Genomic DNA, 21621 nt, shown 5'->3' with positions numbered 1-21621 from the left:
TATATATATTGACACAAACTAGGGTGCACCTAGAGAGGAGGAAAATGTGGGGGGGGGGGGGGGGGGGGGGGGGGGGAAATCAGATAAAAAGCCTAAAGTAAACTCATTCTGTTGTGCACAAGTTCAATACCACAGAAGTCATCTATCTGGGTGACATTTGTGATAATGATCTGTAAATCCCAGCTTCAGTAATGCAACATTGTGCATGGATCCCTTTGCAGATATGACATCCACTCACATACATTCACCGCTACAGAGTTTTAGAGGACAGGGTTCCCTGAGAGTTGAACAGAATCCACTGTGTGGCTGCACAGATTTGCATAGAAGCGGCTGGACAGGCAAATTCTCTGCTGCTGCTTGTCACTGGAACCTGTTTGGTGTTAATGATTAGGAGCTGCAGCGTCCAGGAAGGTGTGTGCACCTGCAACAGGTCACCGCCACTGAGGCTGATATGTGAGCACTGCCAGCTCTGCTCGTTTGTGAAGCACAACGTCCCAACAAATAAACAGTTTGTCACTTCTGAGCCTAAAAATGCCAACATAAATGATAAAGTGGGCTGCGGTAGTACAGCACAAGCGCCGGTCATCTTCACCGGACTGTTTATTTAACCGCAGATACACAACTTGAGAAAACACGTCCAGTGTTTAAACGCCAGCAGTGATTCTCAGAGTTTCACAGCAAATGACTGCCGGAGTCCTGCTTGTGCGTTGTTCTGTCTTAAAGCCGGCCAGCCGCCGTGGTTCAGATTTAACCATTTAAGGACACTAAATCTCTTTTCTCCGCTGTGAGAAGATACAGATCGGAAGAGAGGATGGCCACAAGTTGTAGCGCTCAACTTTACCTCGGTGGCGGTGATCGCTGAGATGTTCAGCTCCTCTCTGGGTCCAGCTAAGACAACATGACTGCGGCTCTCCTCTCCGCCGGGCTCGGGGTGAGATCCAGCCGACAGACACCGCAATAATCCAGTTTTTTGACGGCTCTCTAACACCTCTCCGCGACCGTCGCTGCTCCGCTCTCTGAAGCAGGCACTAGCTGGCTGAGCTGCCTGGCTCCCTGCCACTTCTTCCTCTTCTTCTTCTTCTTCTTCTTCTCAAGCGGCCGTAGTGTTGATAGCTGGGAAATGATGTCCATGTGGTCCCATCCTACCACTAAAGAACTCTACTATCACTCCCACTGCGGTGTCTACATTTAGGCTGGTGTGGTGTGGTAAAAAAGAAAATAGTTTCTGGTGCAAAACATATTTAGAAAGTAACATTTTCAATTAAGTCATTTATTCGCATTAAAACAACTAACAGATGCATATTCATAACCACACCGTGCAGTTACTTCCCGTACATTAACAGAAATGCAACAAACATTCAAATTGTGCAGGAAATAGTTAAACGTTGCCATATGCAGCCAGCTGACTGACCACGTGACTTTGCGGAAGTGAGCGCGTCAACAACATGAGCGAGGAATGGCGCGTTATTTAGCCTTAGTTTTCATCTTTTTATCTGCGAATGGAGTGGTCTGTCTGCACGGTTCGTGCGGGGCCGAGCATGGGCAGCTCACAGCCCCAGAGGGAGCAGCAAGCTGCGGCTGTGACAAGCTGAAGAGAGCCGGTGGCGGTGCTGGTGCGGAGGTCAAGACACTGACCGTAGATCCAGCTGTGAAATACTCCACAGAGGCCAATGAGAGGACGTCTGAGGTCCAGGAACATGAGAAGCAGATACACAGTCAGGTATGCTGCGACTCCTGTCATGTTTTTGTTTTGTCTTCAGTGGATAGAGGAGAAATAAGGGTGTGGAGAGAAGCTAATAAGTACAAGATTTCATGCAAAATTATCCATGTCTAGTCTGAAAGCAGGATGTTGCCTTGTTGAAGTACCTTTAAATAAGTCAACGTTTTTTAAATGTTATTGCTTCAGTGAATTTACCAGAGTAATTTAAATATTAGGAGCAAATACAGATTCCCCTGAATAGTCTGAACATTAAGTTTAACATCCTTACAAATTAAGTATGAAACAAATTAGCCCGAGGAACCAAAATATTATGGCTAAAGTCCTACCATGTTAAATATTACACAGATAAATCTGATTAACTTCAAAATTTATCCCAAGATCCTGTGATATCTGTGTAAATTTTCAGTCGTTCAGGTCACAGAAACCAAACAGCTTCAGTAAAAGGTGACAGAACTTCTTATTTTGGGTCATTCAGCTGTCATTTAAGAGATTTCAGGCTTTAATGGTGAAGAAAGAACAGGCAGAATAACACTATCATTCTGTATGTAGCTGAGATGTCGGAGAAAGTTACAAGGATTTACCTTACAAGTTTAAATATTAGGGTTAAGGCCATACAATGTTATTTATTAGGTGAATTTATCTGAGTCATTTAAGTATTAGGGTTAAGACCCTATAGTATTGTACAAAATGCAGATTTCCCTGATTAAATTAAATAGTAAGGTCAAGATGCTCATTTAAGATGAGAAGAAAAGAAGAACAGACAGAACAACATTATCATTCTTTATGTAGCTGGTGTGTCTGAAAAAATTAGAAAGAGTTACTTAACAAGTTTAAATATGAAGGTTAAGACCCTACAGTGTCATTTATTAGGTGGATATACAACAGCATTTTAATTGGGTTAAGATTCTACTTTATTGTCAGGTTAGTCTATTGTAAACGAATAGATTAACCTGACTAATTCAAAGATTAAGAATAAGACCCTGCAATATTAAATGTAATAGAGATTAGCCTGACTAACTTACCTGTTAAGGTTTAGAACCTATTATATGTTTGTGTAGATTCTCAGTCATCCAGGTCATAGAAACCCAAAGAGCTTCAGTAAAAGGGAACTGGACTTTTTGGTTCTTGAAGATATTTCAATTCTCATCTCATCAAAGGCTTCAGGTTTTAACAGGCAGAAAAGAAGAACAGGCAGAACAACATTGTTTTCATTAATGTAGCTGGTGTGTCTGAAAAACGGAGAGATTTTCTCCTTATACGACATACCAATGCATTTCAAAGCCAGCAACACTCCTAGACAAATACTAGTTCACCCTGAGGATAAAACACAAGCTGAGCAATGTTATATATGTAGTCCAATACAGCTCCAATACAAGGCGTGCACAGACCTATATTTAAGGGAGACTAAAGCGTCTCGAGACAATTTGACTGTAATTGGCGCTATATAAATAAAATTGAATTGAATTAAACAAGACTCTGCAGACAACCTGCAGCTGAAAGGACAAGGGGCTGAACCCAACAAACCCAAAGATTCCCTATGAGCAAGCATCCTGGTGACAGTGGAGGGGAAGAACTTCTTTTTAGCAGGAAGAAACCTCCAGCAAAACCAGGTTCAGGGAGGGCAGCCATCTGCCTCGACCAGTTGGGATAGTGGGAAAGGAGAAAGAGAAAAGAAAAGCAGAGACAAATGGAGAGTAAACAAAAGAGAACACTGGACTGATTGGTGAGACCAGGTCAAACTGGTGCAGATCCAGAGCCAGAGACTGCAAAGAGTTTTAGACAGAGGAGACAAAACACAACTACGGAGGAGAGAAGACACAAAATAAATCATGTGCTATATATTTATATTTTCATCATGCCCCCATGTATGATGACAATAAAGCTACTCTATTCTAGTGTGTAGAAATGCATGGAGGAAGTGACGCTGCAGCCTATCAGCAACAACATGGATCTGTGGATCAGCACTGTGGATCATTTAAAGCTAAAAGTAGCAATGTTTCTATCCAGATGTGCATTATAGTTGCTCATTTTAATAATAACCCTCTGTAGTGTGTGGCACTGTTTGAATATGATGAAAGATGCTGTAAATATGAGAACTCTGACACTAAAGAAAGGCATTTAATTGACTGATGAGCCTCTGTTTCCTGTAAATTAATCTCCAGCAGCTCTTTAAACTGTTTCAAAAGCTTTCAGAGAATGACTACATGTTTGTGGCATTGTGGTTGCTACTAATAGACTAGGATCCAAATTTATTTTCTTTGTTTGTTATTGTTGTTAGTTATGCATTACACTGCTGATTTTGGATATGTGTTTGATATTCCAGTGTGCCCCACAAGAGACTAACTGCATTATTGTTTCTAGCTTTCTTTAAAGATAGTTAAGGCTATTTTCAGGGTTTTCAAGCAAAGCGGTCTACCTCAGAGGCAGCTCAAGGTGTAGCAGGTCTCTGTGTCTTGGAAAACCTCAGGCAATATTAGATAAGAAGCTCTGCACAATACTCAGCCTATTGAATGGAGGTGACGTCAGCTGCCATGATGTAAGACAGAAATAACATTGTCAAGAACTACCAAGAGCGCAACCAGTACCATAGATAATAGTATGAATTATCTAACATTGCAGTATTGTTGATCACACATTGCATTTTTAGATGTGTTTATGATATGATTTTAGAACTGTATCGTGTCCCTGTGTTGTCAGACGAAATTTCCATTGTTTTTTTTTCAGAATCCTTTTAATTATGTGACTTTTCTTTCAAAAAAAATGCATCGATAGGATATTATCGCTGCTTTTAAAAAATAAAGATGACATGTAAGGTTATTTACTACTTACAGATGGTATGGATTTCTGGAGGAGAGTTTCTGATGGGAACAGATGACCCAGGCATCCCTGCAGATGGTGAGGGTCCCCAGAGATGGGTGCATGTGGACTCCTTCTACATGGACATCCAGGAAGTTACTAACCGACATTTCCAGAGCTTCACCAGTTCCACAGGCTATGTTACTGAGGTATCAAATAATTACTGTTTTAAAGCTTAATCCATGCATATTTTCCGACAGTTGTTTTAATCTTGGCTCATTTTGCTCAGAATATTTTTATCTTTATGGTTTCAGGCAGAGAAATTTGGGGACTCATTTGTATTTGAGGGGATTTTGAGTGAGCCAGTTAAAAGCCAGATTACTCAAGCAGTAAGTATGTTTGTTCAACAGTTGACTCAAAGTGCCTATAAAAAGTTTTCACCCCCCTTGGAGGTTTTGCCAGTTTATTGCTTTTCAGAGAACTCATAACAAATCTTGACTTGAGTTCACCAGAATGTATGTGGGATACATTGAAGTTTTCAGTCTGATGAGACTAAAATGAAGATTTTTGGCCATCACTAGATACTATGTTTGGTGGACACCAAACACTACATCATCACAAACATGCCATCCCCACCGTGAAGCATGGTGGTGGCAGTATCATGATGTCGAGATGATTCTCTGCAGCAAGCCCTTGAAGGAGTGTAAAGGTAGAGGGTAACATGAATGCAGCAAAGATGACAGATTTTGGTATTTATTTTAATAATTAATTATTAAATATTACATTTATATTAAATAATTATTTTTAATAATGTATTCATCTAAGAAATAAAATAATACCATTTCCAATTTTTCATCAGGATGGATATAAAATGGTCCACAAGCCATGTAAGGCAGGGTTTTTAATCTGTGAATTTTATTGTGCCTATTTTTGTCCGTGATGTAATTTGGATCTTCCCACAACCATGATGTAGTTGAACCTTTTTAGAGTAATACATGTACTCTCTGCAATTACAAGGAAACCCTCAAAGTACCACCTTCAAGTCACAAGCGTTGTAGCTTTAGATGGACATGAAGAGTTGTATTTATGCTATATAAGAGTCTTGAGTATGTTAATAGATTGGTTGTAAGAGGCCTGAGCATGACAGGCCTCTCACAGACGAAAGCCAGGCAGCAGGGAATTTGCTGTTTCATCTCAGCTGTCATGTGTAGCTTGATCATGTGGCTGAGAAGATGTTGTCTACCCGTTAGTGCAGCAGCAGTGGAGATCATTAGTACCAATGCAATACTGTAGAGATGATTTTGGATGAACCTTAAAAGGAGTTTGTAAGGGAAAACCGGAAGAAGAGCATGAAAGTAGCATAATATCAGTGTGTAACCGCTGTTACTTTGTTATTAGGTAGCTGCTGCCCCCTGGTGGCTTCCAGTCAAAGGAGCCAGCTGGAGGCACCCTGAGGGTCCCGACTCCAACATCACAGACAGGTAGAAAAATACTCTGCCACTGTAGAACGCCTCCAAATGTATTGAAGAAAACTGTGTTAAGGGCAAATAGCCATCCTGAAGTAACCCTTTACTCATCTTTCATTTATAGTTGAATCTTGTAAGTGACTTGAAACCTGTTTTTTAGGCTGGATCATCCTGTTCTACATGTTTCCTGGGCTGATGCTGTTGCCTATTGCTCCTGGGCCAACAAGAGACTCCCTACAGAGGCAGAATGGGAGTTTGCCTGCAGGGGTGGCCTGAAAGACAGGCAAGATATTTTGTAATAGTGAGACAAAATGTGCCGTCTAGCTTGTGCATGTGTGGTGGTCTACATAGTGTGTTTGAAATTGACTTCCTTATATCTCCTGTAGACTTTACCCCTGGGGAAACAAGTTAAACCCAAAAGGACAGCACTATGCCAACCTCTGGCAGGGGGATTTTCCCACACACAACTCTGGAGAGGATGGCTACGTCAAAACTTCACCGGTAAGACAGACTAGGAAGGATAAAGAGATGCCATAGCTGTGTGTGTGTGTGTGTGTGTGTGTGTGTGTGTGTGTGTGTGTGTGTGTGTGTGTGTGTGTGTGTGTGTGTGTGTGTGTGTGTGTGTGTGTGTGTGTGTGTGTGTGTGTGTGTGTGTGTGTGTGTGTGTGTGTGTGTGTGTGTGTGTGTGTGTGTGTGTGTGTGTGTGTGTGTGTGTGTGTGTGTGTGTGTGTGTGTGTGTGTGTGTGTGTGTGTGTGTGTGTGTGTGTGTGTGTGTGTGTGTGTGTGTGTGTGTGTGTGTGTGTGTGTGTGTGTGTGTGTGTGTGTGTGTGTGTTTTCCGGGATGTCACATTTCAGGTTAAGGTGGAGACAATTTGACTGATTTATGAAGGCACTGTCTTTAGAAACTACAGGAAATGAAAGGTGCCTGAGAAAGAACTCATTTCAGCATTTGATTAAGTCACACCAGAAGCTTTTGGTTTTCAGAGATCGCATGAATAACAATTAGATAATATTATTCCAATCTCTTTCTCTTCAGGGGTAGCTTTAGAGTTCCAATTTTAGCACCAATCATGAATGTGTGTACTCAAGAGATTTTAGGATTTAAAGTGTGCTAAAGGAAAACAATTTAATCTGCATCTTTCTGATCCCACAAGCTGAAATATGTATATTTCTGCCTTACTGATGATATAATCATTACTACTGGGGCAAAACAAAATTGGATCATCAAGCTGTTTAATTGGCAAGCAGGATTAAATGTTTTGGCTATGACTCTCTTACATTTAGTATTCTGCAAAAAACTTACAAATGGAAAGAATATCCAAAACAAAGGTTTTCAGTGTCAGTTCACTCTGTAAAATTCACTGAGCTTTTCTCTAAGGGTGACATTTGAACATATTATTATGTCCTTGATACACATGATACACAGCATATGGCCAAAAAACCTTTTTTGTCCACTTGTAACTAGTCAGAGTTTCTTATATTTCTGTCCCTGACATGAACTTAATTAGTGCAAAAGACAAAACAATGAAGAACAACTGAGACAGAGACTACCTGTAAGTCCAGATCACACACTAACTGATTTGTATTTATGAGTCAGTTCTTGGACATGACCTCAGTCACATGCAGAATCTACATTCAGGTGACCATATTGCCTCCATATCCTGCAGGTGATGTCCTTCCCTGCTAATGGTTTTGGTCTGTACGACATGGTGGGAAATGCATGGGAATGGACCTCAGACTGGTGGACTGTGCATCACACCACAGACCAGCAAAACAATCCAGTAATACCACATTGCATCTAAGCTCTTCTCCATGACTGTCATGAGTTTATTTATTTATTTTTTTGTATATTCTCTCCTCATTTGTTTCTTTCAGGTGGGTCCTCCTTCAGGCACGGACAAAGTAAAGAAGGGGGGCTCATATATGTGCCATAAGGTAAAAAAAAAAGACACCTGCTTTAGAGGTATTCTGTAGATGATTAAAACATTACATTTAATGTCTAGTTTTTCAAAATGAAATTTGAAACACCAATTTGAACAACTGATGGCATATTTGAAATGTTCAAATACCATGATAACCTCACTGGGTGAGCAGAGTTGGTGGGCTGTGAGCTCTTGTGTGAGTGGATCAGTGAAAACGAAACAGTTCAGGCTTGCAGAGCAATTTTTTTAGCAAGATTTGTACCTAGAAAACATCAGCTCTGTCTGTTGCTCTCCACTTGTTGAATAACAAAGAGAAAGTACAGGTGTTGCTGTTCTCTCTCTTTTTTTCCCTGCCATATGGAAAAATTTCAGTGCTAGTGGTTGCCTGGTTGCATGTTCATATGTATTCACATATGAACACACTACAGTTCAAAAGTTTGGGGCCACCCAGACAATTTCATGTTTTCCATGAAAACTCACACTTTTATTCATGTGCTGACATAACTGCACAAGGGTTTTCTAATCATCAACTAGCCTTTCAACAAGATTAGCTAACACAATGTAGCATTAGAACACAGGAGTGATGGTTGCTGGAAATGTTCCTCTGTACCTCTATGGAGATATTCCATTAAAAATCATCTATTTCCAGCTAGAATAGTCATTTACCACATTAACAATGTCTAGACTGTATTTCTGATTAATTTAATATTATCTTCATTGAAAAAACTGCTTTATAATAACAAAGAGTGTGAAAATAGAAATGGAGCAATAAAAAAAGGGGGGAAAAAGTAAAGATAGGGGGAATTTTTTTTATTTATTTATTTATTTATTTATTTTTATATATATATATATATATATATATATATATATATATATATATATTATTTTTTTTTTTTTACATGCCATTCCAGTTCCTTTGCCACCAGTGGTTGCCATGGGAATATAGCTAATTGGATGCAAAAAAAAAAGTCTTTAGCTATGGTACACAAAAAACACAACATTACCCTTGGTTTTAAAGCAATTACAAATCAGTAACAAGCCAGTGTACCAATAAAAATTAGTCAATTTCGTCTCTTCTTTTTTGTCCTCCTGCAGTCTTACTGCTACAGATACCGATGTGCGGCTCGAAGCCAGAACACTCCGGACAGCTCAGCCTCTAATCTTGGTTTTCGCTGTGTTTCTCAGGAGCAACGATGACCTGAACTGTTTGTCTTGAACACAGACTTCCTTAATCGAGCTGCTGCTTAAGCCCAGTGTTCAATTCAGAGTGAAACCCATGAGTATTTGATTCTGATGGTGAATCCTTTTGCTGCCATCGCTTGCCCTGCATCTAAAGACAGACAATGTGCTTCATTACTGTAGATTTTTGCAGATGTGTTACATTTTGTAACTTATATTTTTTTCAAACTTTTTCATATGAAGTGAGCAGAAAAGTTTTGTAGTTTGTTGTTGTGCTACCTTTGATCAGAGGTGGGGAAATATTAATATAGATAATGCAATTTTAAGTAACTGCTGGGGTCCAAGAACTTTTCAGGAATAAAGACCAATGTGCTCTTGTCAGTTTTAGAGGTTGTCCTTATCAGTCATAGGACTCACTGAGACAAAAAAAAGTAAATTCTTAATTTAAAATGACACTGTAATGTTTCTGTAAAATTACTGTAAAATAGTTTAGTATAATTTTTGCAGATACATTGGGTCCCATGAGATCCCATTTGCCTTTTATTTTTTGTATATATGTACGTTAATGGCCCAAAATAAATTTTAAAAAAAGCCCTTCAAATAAAACGTTTCCTTATGTATGCAAGAATTAGGTTTGCTTAGTTAATCATATTAAACAGGCTTAATATGTTGTTATAATGTGTAGCATCCACCAGGGGGCAGCACATGTTCACTGTCTGTCTGTCTATCTATCTGGTCTGTGAGGATTTCTCATGGTGGTGCACACTTTGTAAATCAGATTTAGTCAGTTTTGAATCAAGGAGCTGAAGTTCCAGTTGAGAATCCACCGAAAAGTGACATTGAGAGAGAACTGACAGAAGAAAAAACAAAACAAATGTCTGCAAAAGAACCAAAATTTTATTTATTTTGACTTTATCAGTATACATATTGCATGAGAAAATGATAAACTAAGCAATTAGCAAAAAAAAACCTCTAAAACTCTAGCCAAAAAATGAGTAAATGAGGAAAGAGTCAAAAAGTTTCTAGTGCACCTTAATCATAATGATCATAATACAAAAAATGAAAGGTTTTAACAAACATTTGTATTTCTAGCATTTAACATCACATTTATCAGCAAACTAAAAGGCTATTCTCTTGCAGTGTAAATCAGAATTTTCAAAGGTATAGTTGATACAACATTACTGCACAATTGCTAACATTCAGTAGACGGTTTAACGAGTCTAAATCCTGCTGTCAGCTTTTAACTGAAGTTCATACAAACTTCATCTATCAGTGCACAACAGATTAACTGTTTTACAAAACAGAAAAAGAAACATTGATTTGTACTAATGCTGCAAGAAGACCATCTGTCCCTGCTGCTGTATAATTAACCCAAAAGAACGTGAGTCAAAAATGCACCACAGAAACAGAGCAGAGCAACTAAGACAACCTGGAGGCTAAATACAGCTGCCATCTTGGAGAGTCCAGAACAATTAAGAGATAGAAAGAGTCAAACAAAGGCGATACGCTATACTAATAAAAATCCTGCACTTGATCACTCTGCCTCTTATTAGCAAAGCTGAGAATACAAAAGAAACATTTGCAACTTTATTCGACTTTTGCACCAAAATGGCAAAAGTGTGTCTTTTTGTGCTGCTGGAGAGGCAGTCAGGCCTCCTTAGTAAATCCTCACCACATGTAATAACTACGTGTGGTGTCGACAGGAGAGGGTTTCCCCTCTGTGCTGCCATCTTTGTCCTTTTCGCCATCAGCCTCCCAAAGGTTAATGAGTGGAGGGTAGAGCTCATTAAGTGGGATGGAAGAGGTCTTCAGCATGTATTTCTTCAAAGAGTGGTGGTAGTTTTTTCGCTTCCATCTGCGAGCCATGTAGATGCCCACAGTGGCCAGACTGAGGAAGGCCAGCATGGTTGACATGACAACCAGCACGGCCGCACTCGGGTGCTGGTCTGACAGGTCCAGGGCAAAGGTAGCACTACGTGTTGTCACGTTAACGCAAGACTTGTGCGTCTGCAGGTGGATGTTGGAGACTGTGAGGCACACCTCGTACTCAGTTGCAGGTTGAAGGTGTGTGAGGTTGTACTCGTGAACATCTACAGGGACACGAGCCGTGTAGGTGATGTGAGGGTTGTCAATCTTCATGGTGGCTGAGGCCCACTTCAGGTTGGAGGTCATGACGTTAGAGTTGACTTTCCAGGAGACCAAGATGGAGTGGGACTCAGTCTGCTTGACATAGATTTTCATCACCTGAGCACTGTCGAGCAGGGTCCCATTTACACGAACAGTGGCGACTCGTGTGTCAGCTCCTTCTGTGTTCTGGGCTACACAGGTGTAATGACCAGAATCTTCCACCTGCACATGAGACAGCCGCAGAGTCCCCTCACTGCTCAAGTGGTAGCGCTCCGACACTGTATCTAAAGTGATTTTGGTCCCCAGAGGAGTTACCCAGTAGATTTCAGGCTCTGGTTCAGATACTGCCCGACAGTCCAGGCTGACACTTGTGCCTAGCTCTAGGTTCAGGTGACTGGGGAAGGTATCGTGGGATATAAGGGGAAGACACTGTTCTGGGGAGTCGAGCAGCCTTAGTTCTCGAACCCGTTGGCCTCTGAGTTCTGGTGGGGAGGTGCACAGCATGGACAAGGGCTCCATGAAGCGCACTGTGGTTCTGTTGGAACTCATCCACTGAATAACGCAATCACAGCGGAGTGGGTTGCTGTGAAGACTGATCTCTCGCAGGTTCGGCAACACCTGCACAGTGTGCTGGTAAAGAGCAGTGAGAGCATTACTGTTGAGCATCAGGCTCTCTAGGGAGGGCATGTCCCTAAATGCCAACCTGTGGACATAAGACAGTTTAGGATTATTGGTCGCTTCCAGTTTTGTCAATTCTGGTAGGTTGTCCAGAGCATAGCGATCAATAGACACCAACTCCATCATATTATTGATGCCCAACTCCTTCAGACGGAGCATGTTTCTGAAATCTCCTTCCTGGATTTTGTGAACTGGATTTTTGTTTAAATCCAAGAATTTTAGATTGGGGACTTTCTGAAGGGCCAGTTGAGGGATTCTGACCAGTTTGTTGTCATAGAAAGAAATGCTTTCCAGATTATCTAAACCTACAAATGCATTCCCTGGAACATCAGTGAGATCCATCCCAGCCAGAACCAGACTCCGCAGTCTTCCTAGAGGCCTAAAGTTCATGTCAAGGAGACCAATAACTGGGTTCTCCCCGATCATGAGGATCTCGAGGTTTGGTGTTTCCTCAAACCAGCAGCTGTCTATGACATGAAGCCTGTTGGAGTTAAGGTGCAGGCGCAGCAGGCTGCGCAGGCCAGAAAATGCTCGAGGGGAGATGGAGCTTATCTGGTTGTGGTTGATGTAGAGCTCCTGCAGGTTGGAGAGGTTTCCCAGGCAGTGGTCTGGCAGGTGACTGATCTGGTTCTCTTCTAGGTGCAGGGTGGTCAGATGGTTCATGTTTGTGAGGCCAACAGCTTCCATAGTGCTGAAGTTGTTCTGGGATAGATCCAGCTCTGTCAAGTTGAACAGAGCCTCCAGCTCTCCACTGGTGCGAGAGATGGCGTTGCTTTGGAGCAGCAACACCTGGGTGTCTGCTGACAGGTTGGTAGGGATGTGCGTCAGCCTCAGGTCATTGCAGTCCACCGTAGTTGCCTCCTTGTAGGTCGACTGCGGGGTGAACCACGGGCGGATCTCACAAACACACAAACGAGGACATTCTTTGCCATAAACTGGTGACAGAAAGGAAAGAAGCAATCCCATGCAGAGCCAGATTAAAGGAGGCCACGGCTGAGAGCTGAGCGCCATGTTGTCTGCTCTCTCTGCTCGCAAAAGGCTTAGATGAGAGGCAGCTTTCAGGAAAGGGATACGAAGGGATGGTTCATGAGCATTAGTCTCCTTTGCTGATAGCTAGCTGCTGGAGGTCCAGAATGAGGATTTCTAACCCAGAGGACAGTATTTGCAAAAAGCAGGCCCAACAGACATCTGGTCCAAGCTTCACCTGTGCACCACACCTTCAGGTTTAAACCTGAAAAAAAGAAAGAGAGCAATTTAATTGTTAAAGCGCATATAATTTTTGATTATCTGCTTGCCAAAAAATAATTGATAATAGTAAAACTGAAAAAGCAGCTCAATAGAGTGAAGTGAGGGAGTAACAGAGTTATACTTGTTTCTTTGCAGAAGATTAAAAAATGAGGCAAGTGGCAGACTTCCACGGTGTCACCCCCACAGATATTTAGGGGACTAAATTGACATGTCTAACAGGGCAGAATGAATCCGTCAAATTCATCTGGTTGCTCTTCTATCGCATACACATTCATGCCTACTTTTTAACGAGCTCTTATACAGTCAGGCACAGTTTGATAATAACCATAAGTTTGAGAAAAAGTTAATTCCAGATCTTGAAAGAGAAGAAACTACTCATGCCAAAAAAAAAAACTAAATTCTGTGTCTTGAGTTAAGCGTATTGGCAATGTCTGCTTCCCTGTAAAGATTTACTGTTACAGTGATGAAATCTCAAGATAGTCCCTCATCAAAATGGCCCATTTACCTAGGCATATGAACTAGCAGACAGAAGGAGGCAAAGTGTGTAGAGTGTGCAGCATATTTGTCAGTGTCTGAGATGATAGAGTTAATTTTAGGTCTGCTTCCTTAATGTGTCTGTCTCCTTGGAGATTACCAACATGTTCTTTCTCTCTGGGTTGGTTAGATTATCTGCATACCAGCTTAGTATCAGCTATCCTCTTGAACGAGTGTGTGGAGTGGGCACAGCCGGCAGCTCTGGCACTGAGCCCATTACACAACAGGCTTAATACACAGGGAGTGATTGCTCTTCACTGTTAATCACTCCCTACTTATGATACAGGCTCATGGTAGGCAGTCGCACACATGTACAGTGTATTTGTCATTACTTTTAAATGAGCTGCAGCTGTACTATGATACTTTATACAGGTTTGGTCAAACTGAGTGAAGCATGGAAAGATTGGAGCTGACCGACAGACTGATTTGCAAGACTTAAAGCTTTTGCTTTCATTTGTCAACTTGATGTTTCCAGCTCCTGCAAATGTATGTGAGGATAACAGACACAGACTTGATTTTCACAAGATATGACAATATGAACACTGGGAAGTAGTTTTTGTTGTTGTTGTTTTTGCATAAATCAAAATATGAATCCCTGTATATTGAACACTTGTGTAGTCAATTTCATTTTCATTTAAAAATAACAAATATGACTAAACACTACTCTAAGTCACAAAGACACTGTCTGCTTTTTTGCATGCAAGTAAGGCTGTATTTATGAGTATCAGAAGTTGTAATCTAGACAACCAGATGGAACTATACTATACTATGTCTATGATAGTTGATGTAGTAATAGAGAAAAGAAGAGAGAGCCTTGGCTTTCTTTCACTAAAGCTAAGCACCACAGTGTCAGCTCCTGCTATGACTAACACTCATAGAAATTCACATTTATCTTCATCCTCAGACTGAGGCTGAGCACCCAGACTTTATGTGTGTGTGTGTGTGTGTGTGTGCGTGCGTGCGTGCGTGCGTGCGTGCGTGCGTGCGTGCGTGCGTGCGTGCGTGCGTGCGTGCGTGCGTGCGTGCGTGCGTGCGTGCGTGCGTGCGTGTGTGTATTTGTTTGTGTGAGTGCTACATGGAGAGGAAGCTGGGTGAATTTTGTTTCACATCAAAACTGACAAGTTCCTCTGATATTAACATAAAATAGATACATATTGTTTTCCCTTTCCTTTTATGTGCCGACTGTTCACACCCCGTGATGTGTTGACACCTTCCCACAGTTTTCCCTTCACATTTGCATGAGCAATAATACAGAAGCAGCCTCAACAAATACAGAATGGAGCACTATAGTATAAAGAAAAACAACATTATGACGTTGCGTCTAGAAATTTAGACATGCCAGAAAACTGTCACTTCACAGCAAATCCAGCTTTCAACACAATCAAATAGATGAAAGATGCTGCAGAAATTTAAGGGTTGAAGCACTAAAGCTCATTCATGTTTCCTTTATCTGTGGGTAAGAATGCATTTGGTGCCTGGTATCAGGTGGCTGATCTCTGTAATGACCCAGTCACACATGAACTGATCTAACTGATTCCCTCAGTGTGACTAAAATGTGGCAGCAGTGACCTCCACCTTCTCTTGGCTCTATTCATAGATCCTGGCTGGGAATAAATGGTGAACATGCAGAATCTCTCAGATAATCCATTCATATGTTGTTCAATTTAATTACTTTACTATAAATATGTTGTCCCTTGGTAAAGATTTACTTGGTCATAATTCATTAGCCTATCTTTCTCTTCTTTCGTGTGTCATGCTGCTTGGGTATTAAATTGGAGGAGGCAGGCAGAGAAATCGTTCCTTTCATGCTGAGGCCATAAAACTCAGACACCTGGCACCAGGTTTCTGGCAGCGTGGGAGCACTATGGGGGTCTGCATCCGTTCCCACCTCTCTTTCACTGTGTGTACGTGTTGACCTTATTGACCTAAGGAAGATTTGTCGAGCACATATGCTCTTTTTCACCGATGGCCTGCTTCATAATCACTGCAGTACACAAATTTATACTCGCACTCTCCCCAGTTTATCCGCAGATACCTGCTGTTGGCCACAAACCAGCTCCGCTGAAGTGGTTAGAGTGGCTTCCCACCTGTTCATAATATCAAGCTTGCGTGGCCAGTGCTAGATCAGGCATACAGCCTGCTGCTCTGACCTCTTGCCCACTGCTACTCTGTTGCTGTGTCTAAAGGCTAAAATTCTTTATAGTTCATACCTAAACAACCACATTATATGTAATTTGCTTTGTGCACTGTATTTTCTGCATATATGCATGTGTCATTATTTCTGTTGTTGTATGCAATCTTAGTAATGTCTCTTTGATCTATTTATCAGCTCCACAAACAACTTCCTCATAGCTATTACTAAAGTTGGTATCTTTATTAAAGGACAAATCATGAGTAAGGTTTGGTGGGACAACAGCTTGATGAAGTTTTGTTCTCAGGGATTTGACAGAGATTACGTCCGATATTACAACTGTGACTGCATATTCAGAGCCACACCAGTTGTTGGCCAGCACCTGTATCCTGAAAATCCATTCTAATGTCTTGGCTGAGGCAGCAAAAACACTGTAAGGAGAATAATTTAAAATGTATGCTTACATGAGATCTACACTGCGCATATCTCTTCCCTGCTTACAAAATACACATTTTGTCCCATCCCACCAACCCCTAACCCCCTCCTTATTCCACTCCCTGATTCTGACATGCATGCATACACAGACTGCTGGAAGAAGACAGAAAAATCCTTCAACAGCTTGGCATTATCCAGCTGACTGTCTGAAATGAAGGCGCCAGCAGGGCGGATTTACTCTCTGTGCTCACCCAATCTTTATGAGGGTTTAATCAAAGTACACATTATACATATAAAACACACTTAAATACATCCACAACTGCTGTTGGTACAACTACTGTATACATCCAAATCAGTTGATATTTCTATTTGTGTCATATAAGCCTTCAGAGGTTGACCAGCATTAGGTTCATAACAAGACAGCAAGAAGTAATTGTGGGACATAATGAGGTTAGTCTGCTTCCTGCTAAAGCTTAATGAATAAATACATTTCATTTATGTTTATTTCAGTATAGTACAGGTCTTGTGCAGGTGGCAGTCAGTGTTTTCCGTGGAAAAATTCAAAAAGATTCCTTACTTCGAGACTAAATCAAAAATGACGTCTCTTAGGTCGTTGTGGAGTAATTTCAGTTCATTTGATTTTACACCTTCTAAGAGTGTAGACACAACACTACCGATACAACACTTCATCACACACCAGTGGCACAGCCAGGAGGAACCTGACTTGATAGCACACTGCATCATTTTTCACAGGAGGCAACGCTTTTACCCGTCTGTTTCTGGGGCCCTTTTCACTGGGTGCAAATGTAAGCAGTGCTTCTGAATCAGCAGCCATACAACAGGCTCACAGACATGCCATCACCATGACAACGGCTATGCCACTGGCATTTCCGTTTCATAACCAAATGAGAAGACATGAGACGATAGCTATTAGTGCCATCAGGCAGCTGAAGGAATATGCCAATGAGAACCTCCACTGGTGCAACAAGGCGACTGCAGCATGAACCCGTGTGATAAAACAATATATGCATGAAAATACTGAGCTGACACCATGACCAGCAAAGACAACCATGTCTCACACATATGCTCATGTGCGTGACTTTATCATAAGCATACACAACAATAAAATGACACAGTAAACATCCAGATTTGTACACTGAAGCTATAGTTTCTAAGAAAAATGGTTTCAATCCAGATCTATAATGTGGGGTGCTGAAAAGCTAAGTGGTGCTGCCTGATGTTTCCTCTATGTCCTCACTGTGCTGGCCTGCCTGAGAGACATCCTGTTTCTGCTCCATTAGTATGCAAGCGTCTCACTTCACATCACACAGGGCTTTGGTGCAGCTGCTGATAGCAGAGGTGTAGCCGAGGAAGAGAAGGATGCATGTCCACTCAGTTAGAAAGAAGACAGAAAGTAAAGAGGGAGAAGATGGAGAGCTCTGCCTCAGTGGGAAGGCCACAGGAGGAAACTGCTGAACTGAAAATGCAACAAGACTGAAGGTACAATGACAAAACCCAGTGCTAAATTCAGCGTATGGAATCAAAGAAAAAATATGCTGCATACTTTAACAATGCTTCTGCAGACTCCACAGAGGTTAAAAAGTCACAGTGTAGCATATTGTGTCTGTATTTCTTTTTACTGCAAATCCATGAAGTTGCTTTATTTCCCTGTGGAGCAGAGATGAGTCTTGACACAATTTTTCCTCTCTGGCTTTAATTTTTTTTCTCTCTCTCCACTTTTTGCCCACATTCTCCCCCTCCATCTCTCCTTACAGTAGCAGTGTCTGTGAAAAGCCATTACATTGTCATTGGAGCATCGATCAATCACACCGACGTGCCAAAGTCTCTCATCTCTGGGGGAATCCCTATTGGAAACAATACAGAGGTCAGAGAAAATTAAGTCACGCTGTTGAAACTGACCTACAGGTACAGAGCCACAGAGATCATTCCGTTAATAATGCTTTTCAAATGAATTTTCAGAGATCTCATTCTGCATGGTTAAAGTAAAATTTCCTTTTTTGCGCATATTTGAGTGTGCAATTAACTGTTTTAAAAGCACTACACAGACAACGCACACAGACAAAGTGTTATCACAATTTTCTTTCCTATTCATTGTTGGTATAAACACACAAAGACAAAACTGCTGACTCAGTCACAACATCTTGACAAAACCTTTCAGTGACCCATGGTGTTTCCATGTCTCCCCTTCAGATCACACTCTCAAAGGGAGAGGGTCAAGCTGTTCACCCCCCATCTCCCCTCCACTGCTGTGGGAACTCCAGCACCAGCACATGCTGCCGAGTTGGTCCTATGGTGCACAAAGGCTCCTACCCAAACACACACAGACACACCAAGACGTGTCTTTGTTTCGGAATTTTCTCACACTCCTCATTGCCAGCTGAGGCGATACGTCACCGTTCATTGTGATTGCCAGGACTGGGGGAAGGTGCCACAACCTCTTAAACTCTCATATGATTGGCTCACTGGGTGACATCTGGATCCAACTGTTTCCTTTTATTCACTGGACAACCACACAAAGTTGTGTGCTGTGCAACTGCTAGAAAACAGGTTATGTAGCACATAATGTTTCTGTTGTCTCAATGCATATCAACATCATTGATTATTAACTCTTTGTGTTGCATTAGTGATCTCAGTAACAGGTGCTGTGTAATGCAGCAGCTGAAACAACAGAACCAACAAAGGTGACCCTAACAATGCAGACTGCTTTCTCCAACTCAGGAGAGAGAGAAACACTGGATTGTCTGTCTTCTCCTCTTTGTCTTAATTTCAGACATCGGCCAATTTCCTGACCCTTAGGCATGCAATTAGGTTTGATGCTACTACTCAGCTGTTCCAGCTCCACTGGTGAGGGATGCTGCAGTTTGTGTAAATGTTACACTACATTGTTAGTTAAACCCGATGTCCCGGTACAGTGAGATGTCAGAGCTGTTGGCAGGGCTGCACGTTCAGTAATGGAGATGTATTCACACAGTCGTAATATTTCGTAGGCAAAAATGAACAGCATGTATGAAACAAAAACAGTGCAACTTAACCCAGGTTTCATATTTTCTTTGTTTTCCTCCCTCCAGTCAGTTCATATTGACCAACAGTCTAGACTTGACAAAGCTTCATAATAATCATATAGCTTGTGTAGATTGACTGCAGGGCACAGTGTCCTTGCAAATTACTGCTAAAATGCATTTTGTTGATAAAATTACGAGCGGACATTGCAGATAAACATGATAAATATGTATTTATTTTGGGATCTCTGTTCAGTTTCGCGCAATCAAAACAGACTCCCTGCGGTTCTAACACGAGGATCCTCAGCACTTATTGTTTCATTTTATCTTTGTTGTTCCTAAAAACATTTTTTTTAAAAAGATGACTTCATCTTCATCACTTTGAACCTCACTGAAATATTCACCCCGTCCTGCTTAGTGAGAAATTGAGTGAATAATGTGAGCTATCCTACAGACATATATCAAAATCTCAGCACATAAATAAAATAAACATCATTCTCTCACCTATGAAGCGCTGAATCCTTCGGACGCGAGAACGCTGCAGGCTACTGTATCTGACCCATGCAGCATCCGCAGCTCTGTAGGATGATGCGCGACGGGTGCAGATTGTGTTTCTGGAATAGAAGTAGTCAGCCTTATTAACGGGAATAAATAGATGTGTGGAAAAACACCCCGCTGGCATCCGTATCTGCTCCAACGCGGTGATAGTTCACAAGTGGAAAAAGCAGCAGCAGCAGCAGCTTCCAGAGACGAGCAGCTGCCCTGTGCAGGTCAGCTGGACTGAAACGCGTTTGACGCCGATTGTGGTGCCCAAACAGGCAACCTCACCATCTGTTCTGTCATCACTACCATGGGAACAAAAGTCCCACCCTACCGACCACGAGCTGCGATGTGCGAGTAATACTGTGATGGATCCGCAGAAGGGACCGCTGACATCTGAGTGCGCTGACAAGAGGACATTGTTTTAAACGTTTCTGTTGTGGTGGTTCTCTTTAAAACTGCGTCTATTGTCACTCATCGAGTCACTAAAGTGTAAGTCATCATCAGGAAGGAAAAAGGCTTGAATTAGTGCAGGATATCAAAAGACTTTTGGGTGCCATGGTCCCAGGGTTGATATAAATTTAATGACTTGCTAATTAATAATTCACAATAATTATGAAATGAAATGGACTTTAAAGTGGATCCGATGAGTCTCTCACTGTTCTCTCTAGCACACACGCACGCGCACACACACACACACACACACACACACACACACACACACACGCACACACAAACACACACACAGTTTCCATCCCTTCAGAGAACATAGCACTGACTTACATCCATTACCTGAAGACCTACCCTTACAATAACCCCCACTTTTTCAACCCTGACCTTCAACCTAACCTTCAGCTATTGTTACCCTAACCTTCAACCTGGACTTCACCCTCATATTTAACCTTCTACATCATTGAAACTCGCTTTGGTCCCTGTAAGTACACAGAATCCCTGCAGTGTGACTGTGCAAACAGATTGAGATCCCCACAACTTGAGTAATCCACGTACACAAACAGACACACACACACACACACACACACACACACACACACAGGCAAACACTTGCACACAGGAGTCCATGTTGAAAAAGAGATGCATCTTTTCTCTCAGACCTGTCACTTGTTTGGATTCTTGCTTCCCTGCTCCTCCTCCTCTCTTCCTCTCTAAGGGGAGCAGTGAAAATGACAACGTTTCATCACTTTCTGTTTGAGCTGCTACTCTGGGAGCTGCCAGGCTGCTTCTTCATCCAGACTGTAGCTGCAGAGAGGAAATGTGATCGTCTGTGTGGTGACAAGAAAGAGCGCCGGCAGATGTCATGTGCAGGTTTTGTCTGTTTACATTGGAGTTTAGCAGATAGTTACAGATGTGTTTACATTTTCAGCACAAGGAGGATCAACAAAATTTTGCTATTTCAGTGTTTTCTTCTCTTTTATAGCCTAAGTTCTCCATGCTGGAAGGCCCCAGCTCTCTGATGGGCATCTCTGTGATATCAAACTAGATATGCTGTTGTTGGAAAACACAGTTGAGATTTCAGCAATACAGAATTTAAAATTGCATCACATAGGAATGGTCTGTTGACATTAGAAAGCCAACTAATTTGAAACTAGAAACATATCATATCCTCGCTCAGCAGACTCAAAGAGCCCTTGTTACATGCTGTCAATATGGAGCAGAGGGCTCAGGGGGCAAACATATCCTCTGAAGATATCAATAAGACTTTTCCCTCATGACATCTTCAGATTAATCATTTTAGATTTTTCCTTTTGTTTTGCTAAAGGGTCTCTAGACATTAATGATTAACCTTTCTACTGCAAGTTAGATGACA

The 21621-nt window shown here is 41.6% G+C and overlaps 2 protein-coding genes across 4 annotated transcripts; one reads left to right on the top strand and one right to left on the bottom strand.

The window, feature by feature from the left end:
* The first annotated feature begins 1302 nt into the window (after positions 1 to 1302).
* LOC111575105 (formylglycine-generating enzyme) lies at positions 1303 to 9464 on the top strand. Of its 2 annotated transcripts, XM_023280032.3 has the most exons (9): positions 1303 to 1720; positions 4552 to 4725; positions 4831 to 4905; positions 5915 to 5997; positions 6143 to 6265; positions 6369 to 6483; positions 7650 to 7763; positions 7858 to 7917; positions 9000 to 9464. In XM_023280032.3, the coding sequence occupies exons 1-9, from the start codon at positions 1457 to 1459 to the stop codon at positions 9099 to 9101; spliced, it is 1110 nt and encodes a 369-aa protein (XP_023135800.1). In that variant the 5' UTR covers positions 1303 to 1456; the 3' UTR covers positions 9102 to 9464. The 2 variants fall into 2 exon arrangements, with proteins under 2 accessions (XP_023135800.1, XP_023135801.1); XM_023280033.3 differs by lacking the exon at positions 4831 to 4905.
* Positions 9465 to 9960: 496 nt separating this feature from the next.
* On the bottom strand, positions 9961 to 20201 carry LOC111575103 (leucine-rich repeat neuronal protein 1-like). Of its 2 annotated transcripts, none has more exons than XM_023280030.3 (2): positions 19761 to 20201; positions 9961 to 13119 (listed from the first exon to the last, which is right to left on the bottom strand). In XM_023280030.3, the coding sequence occupies exon 2, from the start codon at positions 12897 to 12899 to the stop codon at positions 10752 to 10754; it is 2148 nt and encodes a 715-aa protein (XP_023135798.1). In that variant the 5' UTR covers positions 12900 to 13119; positions 19761 to 20201; the 3' UTR covers positions 9961 to 10751. The 2 variants fall into 2 exon arrangements, with proteins under 2 accessions (XP_023135798.1, XP_054866868.1); XM_055010893.1 differs by lacking the exon at positions 19761 to 20201 and adding an exon at positions 18038 to 19644.
* Positions 20202 to 21621: the final 1420 nt, after the last annotated feature.

This window comes from Amphiprion ocellaris, chromosome 5 (assembly GCF_022539595.1).
Source record: "Amphiprion ocellaris isolate individual 3 ecotype Okinawa chromosome 5, ASM2253959v1, whole genome shotgun sequence".
NCBI classification, from domain to species: Eukaryota; Metazoa; Chordata; class Actinopteri; family Pomacentridae; genus Amphiprion; species Amphiprion ocellaris.
This window is presented reverse-complemented; position numbering and strand designations above follow the sequence as displayed.